The sequence below is a fragment of the Haliotis asinina genome, chromosome 4, assembly GCF_037392515.1.
Source record: "Haliotis asinina isolate JCU_RB_2024 chromosome 4, JCU_Hal_asi_v2, whole genome shotgun sequence".
Lineage (NCBI taxonomy): Eukaryota > Metazoa > Mollusca > Gastropoda > Lepetellida > Haliotidae > Haliotis > Haliotis asinina.
In genome coordinates this window covers 37313472-37323280 of record NC_090283.1, presented here as the reverse complement: position 1 = coordinate 37323280, position 9809 = coordinate 37313472, and the positions used below count along the sequence as shown (strand labels likewise).

The following is a 9809-nucleotide window of genomic DNA, read 5'->3' as shown; positions in this document are numbered from 1 at the left end:
ATGCAGTCCTAGCAATATATTCCAGCAATATCATTGCAGGGAACACAAGTAATGGGCTTCAAACATTGTACCCTTATGGAGAAATCGAACCCACGTGTTCAGAGTGAGGAGCTAATACTTTATGCACAAGGCTATCCCACTGCCCTAATGACTAGTGAGAAGGTACAAAACAATGACCAGTTTGGCCGTGCTCGTTTCAGAATGCATAAGCAACAAAGCTTCTTGTATGTTTTATTGTAAGAATAGAAATGGTAATTTACAAAATGATAAAGGAAATTCTGACACGTGTAAGTGCACATTCAGAAACATGCAATTTCAATGTTTTACCTCAACAAGCACCAACTCAAGACTAGCCCTTTGGTTTCATGCCAAACAGAGGAAACAACCTTATGCTGACAATAGTTTTCACAAACCAAATGCCTCATTTTCATTCAGTGGGGTGAGCTAAAATTGCATAAACTTAACAAGATTTGGATATTGATTTTCCTTGCAAAAATCTCTTGTATGATAATTGTATAAATATTGGTGAGTGTTACACATCAAATTGATAGATCCTGCAATTTGACAAACAAATACAATAAGAAGAGCCGTGGCCAGCTTCTGCACCGGTCTGCAAGGGATCTTGACCAGTAATAAGTCCACAAGGATACTTGCAGTCTATGTTAATGTAATTCTTAAGTGGCCTACAACAGCTAACAATGTATGCAAAATTAAAGTAACTTCTTAAAAATACTGATAAAATATGTGTACAAAGGCTTGTCTTTTGGACAATAATTCAGCCTATAAGGCAGTTATCTACATGCTGGTTTATGGTCTCATTTGAAGTTTCCATTGGAAAATCCCTGCCACATATTGGACAATTAATTTCACTCTTGTTGTCCTTCAACCTGGTCTGTTTAGCAAATGATGAAAACAATGACACTTGCTTGGAGCGTTTGGCTGGCTGTGCACTGTTTTCACATGACAACCTTTTCTGTGATCTGCATTCCTTTTTAACTGTTGGTTTGGAAATGAGTGCAGATGGTTGCACACCATTTGGATTTGTAGGCTTTTCTTCTACTTCAAAATCAACATTGACTTTAGCTTGTAATTTGCCCTGCGTCTTTCTGACCTTGGTTTCATTGGCCTGATCACTGATGTCAGCTGAGCCACTTTCTGGGTCTTCAGAGTTTGGGGATGACAATGAGGAAGCACAGTCCTCGCTACAGAACCTCGACACTGGTTTGAAGAAGTTTTTAAGAGTTACAGGTGGGTTAGTTGCCCTAGCAAAACATTTGGGCACAACTTGAGTAACATCTTCCCTGATGATTTTGAACTGTTTTGCTGAATCTTCCTTTGTACTGGGTATAGTGGACTGGCTTGGAAAAGCAGAAAGGTTCTGCAAGAAGAAAGAGATGAGACTGTAGACATAAGAATACAGACCAAGATCAAAGTGAGTGAGTGAGTTTAGTTTTACGCCGCACTCAGCAATATTCTAGCCATATGGCAGCGGTCTGAAAATAATCGAGTCTGGACCAGACAATCCAGTGATCAACAACATGAGCATCGGTCTGCGCAATTGGGAACCGATGACATGTGTCAACCAAGTCAGCCAGCCTGACCACCTGATCCCGTTAGTCGCCTCTTATGACAAGCATAGTCGCCTTTTATGGCAAGCATGAGTTGCTGAAGGCCTATTCTACCCCGGGACCTTCACAGGTCCCAAGATCAAAACTAAAGCCTATGAATGAAAAGAGTGAAACACAAAGCTAGAACCATCAAAATATATATGTTAACACGTGTTTGGAAAAAGGACCTAATCCGATAAAACACGACTTTGAGCCTGGAACTCTCATGGACGTTAGTCATTTAGCAACTTTCAGTTTAGAATATCCCTTTCAGAGCAAATGGAAATTCTGTGTACCATTTCTCTTGTCTATGGAATGAAAGATATGATCCAGATGAACGTTGTCTAGGATAGGTCTCAATACACTGCATTAAATCTCATGAGTTAAGCATTTTTTTCTAACAAAGGAGACTCTCATGACCTTCATGAATGTAACTAAGCCAAATTCTAATTAATTGCTCAACACATCCAAGTTATTAATGTGGGTAATTTCCATCACACAGTTATGATGATCTGAAACAGGATGCTTATGTATGAAAAAAGTGACCATGTGACTAAATTTTCTCCAAACCTTTTTAATATTAATATAGTATTCAAAATCATTTCATGAGTTAATGTGAAGAAATTGACAAGTACATGTACCTCCTTTATTGGAAACTTTAACCTCTTCCAAAGTTAACTGAATAGGACCCTCTCCTGGAGGCCATACTATTCTGTTTTTGGAAATGAGATCAGGTGTGCGAAATTTTTCCATACACTTGTGAACCACAGAATTTCAGAATTTTTAGATGATGCAAATAAAATTATTATTACAGTTATCACAATATCTTGCCATTTTCTTCAGATATTAGATTTTTCTGTACTACAAACTACAGAGTTATAAAGATTGTCACCATTAAGGCCCTGTGACCACTGTTTGAAATAATAAAACTGTTTGCAGCTACATGGTGACATTTGGTTTTGGTAGGTTAAAATCAGTGCATTATTATTTTGTAAGAATACATTACTACATGTCAGCAAAATGTTTGAGAAACTTTACTGTCATACATGACTCATCTTTCCATGTTTTGTGAAGGCTATAGGACAGGTATGGTACTGACAGAACAAAGATCAGGGTCAGAGGGGATATCAGTTCATGACATTGACATGACCTAAACAGGTATCTATGTCTACCATATTCTGCTTCCTAGGTCTTTAACATATATTATGATAAAGATAAACATTTCAGTCACTCATGTAAGAGGCATTGCATTGCTGAAATGTCTCAACATCAGCCAATTCTGATACAATTTAAGCATGATCAATAATGGTGAGAATTCTTAAACAAGAGTCATCAGAAGATGACATATCCCTCCTGACACCCCCCCCCAATAATTGAAAAGACAAATCATCTGACAGTTACTTGATGTTTTTTTCAGGATAAGTTGAAATTGTTTTCATGGAAATCATGAAAAACATAAATGCCACATATCTGTAAACAGCAAAAGGCACCACATTGATTGACATATCTACCAAGTTTTGCAGAAAAATATGGAATGTTATTTTAGTTATGTTCTGGAAAGGAAGCCAATCCCTCCCATAAGATTAAGACTGAAATATGGCAAAACACAATAAAAATGTCAAAAATCTGTAAATAGCAAAAGGCACAACAATAGGTTCAGTTTATTATATCCACTGATTTGGGTCTAAAAATATTGAAGGTTTTTTAAGTTACGCTTCGGAAACAAAATGATGGACGAGTGGACAGACAGACTAGGTGTCGATTACAACCAATTCATGGAGCCTGACCAGCTGATATTGTTACCTGCCTCGTATAACAAACTTGGGCATTAACAAATTAAAGAATACCAACTTAAAATGAGTCCGGTGTATCTTGGCAGAAACATGATTGCCCAAGGAGGATGGAGCCTCCGCATATTGGAAATGATTTCAGAGCCTGCCAAAAATGTATTACAATAATCCAACCTTGAGGTCACGTAGACATGGATGAGGATTCTACTGCTCTCAAGGTCAAGATACTTTCTTTTTCTGCCAATGCTTGCAAGATGGAAGTTTGCTGTTCTGGAAATATTTAGGGCATGGCTCTCAGGTGAAAGAATTTGATAAAAAGTTATTCCCAAGTTTTTCACTTGCTTTGCTGTGGAAACATAGTGTCCTCCTGCATCAGTGGTAAAATTATCCAGTTTTTGAAATCCATTGTTAAATCACTGTAAATAATCACACATACAAGAAACAAGAGTCATCAGAAGATGACATATTCCCCCCGGCCCCCACATGTTTGAAAGGACAAATAATCTGAGAGTTACTCATTGTTTTTTTAGACTAAGTTTGAATTGTTTCCATGGAAATCATGAAAATTATAAATGCCATATATCTGTAACCGGCAAAGTCACAATTTCATATATCTGTCAAGATCTGTTGAAAGATGTGAAATGGTTTTCGAGCTGTGCTCTGGGAACGAAGCCCACCCCTCCATTTTGAGACTAAGTCCGAAATGTTTCCATGGAAACCAAGAAAATAATACAAAACAAAAGCCTTTAAAAACCAAAAGGCACCACTTTGGGTTCTGCCACACATATCTAGAAAGTTTTACTAACAGATATTAAGAAGTTTTGAGTTCTGCTCTGGAAATGAAACACACTTCTCACTTTTCAGATTAGGGCCAAAACATTTCCATGGAAACCGAGAAAATAATATAAATCATAAGATCCTGTAGATAGCAAAAGGCACCACTATAGGTCCTGATTGATATATCTACTAAGTTTTGCAGAAAAACATTGAATGTTTTTTGAGTTCTGCTCCGGAAACGAAGCCCACCCCACCATAAGACTAACACCAAAATGTTCCATGGACAAAAAAAAAAAAATAATATAAATGCCAGAAATCTGTAAATAGCAAAAGGCACACCCATAGGCTGAGATTACTATATCTATCAAGTTTGGTCTAAAAATATTGAACAGTTTCTGAGTTATGCTCCGGAAAGAAAATGATTACGGACGGACGGACAGACGAGGTGTCGACTATATCCCCCCGCATTGCATGCCGGGGGGATAAAAAGGTGATAAATATCTCCCGCAGCGGCAAAATACTCTCCATGAATAGGACTACTAGTTATCATGTCAAATGGTTTGGTGTGTATATGGCAAAGTGGAAGAACAGCAAATTCAAAGCCAAATGTGTTGCCATGGAAATGCAAATCATCATGTTCTTCAGAGTATCAAAACCATGAAAAGAAACCACTACACCACTAAACGTATCTATGTGCTAAGTTTGGAGAAGAAATAGTGAATGTTCTTAGGTTCTGCTTCGGAAAAGAGCACAACCACTGCATTCAGACTAAGTCACATTTGTTGCCATGGAAACACAGGAAATGTTTTATTTGGGATTCCATAACTACCAAATGGCACCAGTAAACCACCACATTCATCTATGTGACAAGCTTAGTGAAGAAATATTGAGCAGCTTTGAAGTCCTGATCTGGAAATGGCGACACACACGTTCCCAGTACCGAGTACATTTATAAAAACATTTTAAAAGTTCAAAATTTTTAACATTTTTAAAATGTTAAAACAAAGCCAACTGTCATTTTTCTCCTATAATTAAAGGTTTCTGACCAAGAAATAGACTAAATAAATTTAAAGATTGTCTATTTCATACCATTCCTTGTCTGCTTTGCTGCATGAAAAAGTGTTGCTCCTTCAGTGATCTTTGTACTTCCGGAATAAGGACTTCTGGGTATCTTATTCCAACCAGTCTCTCCCCATTGTCCAATTCCACACGTACAACTCGCAGGTGTGTGTCATATTTACTGGAAAAACGATCAATTAATTAAAAGTACCGGAATGCTACAAATCACGTAACCTACTGTCCATTCACAACACATCCATGCTTGTCTACCCGTCTGTTCACTCACAACACATCCATGGCACTCCACCTTTCTGTTCACTCACAACACATCCATGGCACTCCACCTTTCTGTCTACTCACAACACATCCATGGCACTCCACCTTTCTGTTCACTCACAACACATCCATGGCACTCCACCTTTCTGTTCACTCACAACACATCCATGGCACTCCACCTTTCTGTTCTCTCACAACACATCCATGGCACTCCACCTTTCTGTCCACTCACAACACATCCATGGCACTCCACCTTTCTGTTCACTCACAACACATCCATGGCTCTCCTTCTTTCCGTCCATTCACAACACATCCATGGTTGTCCACCCTTCTGTCCACTCAGAACACATCCATGGCTGTCTACCCATGCCTAGTACCCTGCAAGTCTACTGATACACCACCGATAGTGTAATTGGTGCTTACCTCAACCCAAGTTTCAAGGAAAACTTGTTGATTGTAGTTTCCAACACTGACATTAGTGTCACAATGTTCCCACACAGAAGGTGAAGTGGGTATGTTCTACTTCCAACTGAAACATTCAGGAGGTTTAGAGATTAGTGAGTACCACCACTGTACAATGATCCATGAGATTGTAGTTTACAGGTCAGTGCCTTCATTACAAGGAAATAGCTACTGTATTACATGGTATGAAATAACTGGAGACCTTACGACAGGGTTCCAGACAATTTTTCAGCATCAGGAGTATGTACTCTTTATTTGTTCAAAATAGGATTATTGAAAAAATGTTATTTTTTGTTTCATGTACACACAACATTGCAACCCTTGTGTAAACAGTGTAAATACAGAATAAAGCAATACTTTGGCTTATAAATATGTCTGTAAATGATTCTAACACTGTACTCCTTTGCTGTGGTGCATATGGGGTATGATTTCAAAATCGATTCCTACCGAATCATGAACACTTTTTATCTGTACATATGCAGATACAGACATTATGTGGAACCCTGCTTAGAGTCCTCAGGTCAACAGTTTCTTCACCACAGCAACTGAATATAGGCTTCTAAGCATAAACATTAATGACATGACAATTCTGATGACATTTCTATAGATTATATAACTGGAGATCATAAGACATCCTGTCACACGTGTGTGTGGTTACAGGTATAAGTGTCAGTGCTGATGCGGGTATGCATGTGTTCTGTTGATGAGTGTACATGTGTGTGGAAGAGGGTATACATGTTATCAGTGACAATGATGACCACCATTGTCTACATCACTGGTGATACAGGTGATGCACAAATAAGTTTAGATGTATGCAAAACATGGAAAGGAATGTATGATATCCCACGAAACAAAAAGATTTGTTTTGGAGATATGAATCTTCAAAATACACCACCAATTCCAATCATGAAAATTGTACACTGAGAAACTGACTTGTTCTATGGTATGTTTCTACATTCTGATTTTTGCTATTGTTCGTTTCTGGATACCGAAACATACCAGGGGTACAAATCCATGGTCAACGACAACTTCAGCACTGCTATATATACTGTCATAATGTAGATTTCTTCACTGATAAGACAAAACAAAATGTTTCCAAAGTGTGGGAATACTGAACTACCACCAAAATACTTACAGTATGACTATACTATATCTTCATTGTTGTATCAACAAAATTATCATAATAACATTTCATGTTTGCATTTTCAGATCCATACAGAAACTGTACCATTGCAGTGCCGGTGACGTCGGCAGGTACGTCCGTGGATGCACAGATCTCGACTCTGATCATAATGTTTCTTCCAACCTTCCTCTGGAAAATATGAGGATGACACTGTGTCAGATTACAGCCTGAATCACACACACAAACACAAGTTCACTTCCTGCTTCCTGGGTAACACACACATCTGGAATAATATGTCCATGGCAGCGGATTATTCCTATGGTGTAGTGTAATAATGTAACACAATGTGTAAACAACTAGAAGTACTCTTAAATATATCCTTCACGTACATTGTCTCTTAAACAAACATTTCATACTTTTCTAATACGTATTTTAGCAATAAAGTACAAAAGCAGTCTGTCAGTGTGTCCTAACAGTTGTGCATATTGAGCTGTTTTCCAGTGGACAGAAGTGGGCCAACTTGGCTTTGTGATACAGGATCTGTGTCCCACTATAGGAAAGGTACAGAACAGCTTTAAATTCATGTAAAAAAACTGAAATGTTGAGTTATTGAACATATGACAACAGCTGATGACGCTGTAACCATTCTGAACTAGACAATAGAAAATGATTTTGGTGTCAGAAGGCAGTAGTTGGAATAATGAAAAGCATGAAACTTTCTTCTGATAAAGAATCTTTGAGTGCATTTAACAGTACATCCTCGTGTCATCCTTGGAAAAGAGATCAGATGGACATGTTCAGAAGCCAAACTAAACTGGTACATCTTACCACTGTGACCTGACAAGGGAACGTATTAATATAACCTCATGTACAAAGTGCTCAGCTGTTGCTGAACAACCATCAAACAGTAATGTGTTGGAGTACCATGACAACAGCAGACAGGTTTGACCTTGAACGCAAGTGTTGGTTATTTTCTGAGAGCACAATTCTGCCTCTGTTGACTGGCAAAACCACAACCCATGATTGGAAATATCTCAGGACTCCTTGTTTCACTGTACTACAATGTACGACAACACATACCCAGACATGTACAAGCTTGATACCTGTAAAGTCAAAGCTTGATACCTGTAAAGTCAAAGCTTGATACCTGTAAAGTCAATGTTGTAATATGACCACAGAACCTGCAGACATGCAGATGCACTACAAAACCTGGACTCCAGCATGAAGGACCGTTGTGATATCCATAAAGAGATCATTTTCAAAACTGAACTTCCTCAAACAATATCAAAACAGAAAGAAAGTAATGTTTTTCAAATTCTAAACAAGAACATTGTCTGACCATCTGTGAGTGCTACTTTGTTAACTCATGACTTCATTTAGTAGTTTAAAACAAAGATACAAAGATATATTTAGGGATTTCTTGTGATTTCTTCCTGTGTGTTAATGTGACTATGGACAGATAGAATTTGAAATGTAATGGGTCCACTTTCCACATACAATGATAATTACAGACCCATATCAACTAGACAAAGCACAGAACATTTGTGTGACTACTGTGAGTGAACATCTACCTATTAGTCATTGGAAACCTACAGGTTACTGTAGCATTACCAGTAGTCATTCTTTAACCATACACATATTTTTTGTACATTACTTTTTGCCCCTGACTTGTTTCTGATAACCACATGGACAGCCTTGTCCATGATAATAACCACTCTTCTATAGCAAATGTGCACATAGCTTCTTCACTAACTCACTAGGTTGTTAAGTCTTTATATGTACATCATCTTTGGAAATATTTATATCCCTGATGACCTTACAATATTATCCCCCACAAAACACCATGGCCCTCATTGGAACCTGGCTCTGGAAAGAATACCAGATTTTTCTTAAAGGTGATATAAATGAAATGTTGGAAACATGGTGAAACACATACATATAACTGTAGGCAGAAAATATATGCATGAAGAAGAGGCTGGTGTCATGTACCCTCCACATACTAAGGTATATGAAGCCAAATGTCCATTTCTCCAAATAAAGGTGTAGAGCATTATCAAAACAGCTGTACATAGGCCTTGAATATTACATTCAGCTCAATTTCTAAACAGAGATACTCCCTACACTACAGAGCAAAAAAACTCTTATCCAGAATATACACACTACACAGAAACAGTGCTTTTTTTGGTTCTACAGTGCACTTATTCTCCTGGTTGTGAAACTAAAAATCGCTGCTTTTGCAGCTATTTGTTTAACTTTACTGATGAAACATATTTAATCTTCAAACAATCTACAAATGCTTAAATGTACAAAGAATTGTTTTATTCATAATGTGGGTGTATAAAACATTTGTAGGACTTTGTTTCAAACAACATGATTGTTATTTCAAAATACTGATTTTTTTCCCTCATGAAATATCAACAATTTGTACACGACTGCCATGTCGACTTCTTAGTCCTGTAGTGAGTGGGCTAGTTGTAGATATCTAGAAGTATACTAATCGTATGTTGTTAGTATGTAGAATGTTTAAATTAGAATGTTTGAAATTGATAAGGTTTCAGCATGTAACAGCATGTGTTTGTTGACACATAATATTGTACATATATGCATTGTTCTTGTCAAAGATGTTTTTAGAAGACATACAGTTGATACATTTGTAGGATCTTTTTATGAATTTCTGACAATTTTTACATTTGATATATTTCATATCTGTTTGCA

General features: G+C 37.5%; 1 protein-coding gene across 1 annotated transcript in view; it reads right to left on the bottom strand.

Annotated features, from left to right (window-relative positions):
• Positions 1-217: 217 nt before the first annotated feature.
• Positions 218-9809, bottom strand: part of LOC137281527 (uncharacterized) — a 209841-nt gene continuing 200249 nt past the window's right edge. The window contains exons 30-33 of the mRNA XM_067812809.1: positions 7200-7283; positions 5933-6038; positions 5264-5414; positions 218-1378 (exon numbers count right to left, since the gene is read on the bottom strand). Of these exons, the coding sequence (XP_067668910.1) occupies positions 776-1378; positions 5264-5414; positions 5933-6038; positions 7200-7283 (944 nt within the window). The 3' untranslated portion in view covers positions 218-775. The remainder of the gene's footprint in view (positions 1379-5263; positions 5415-5932; positions 6039-7199; positions 7284-9809) is intronic.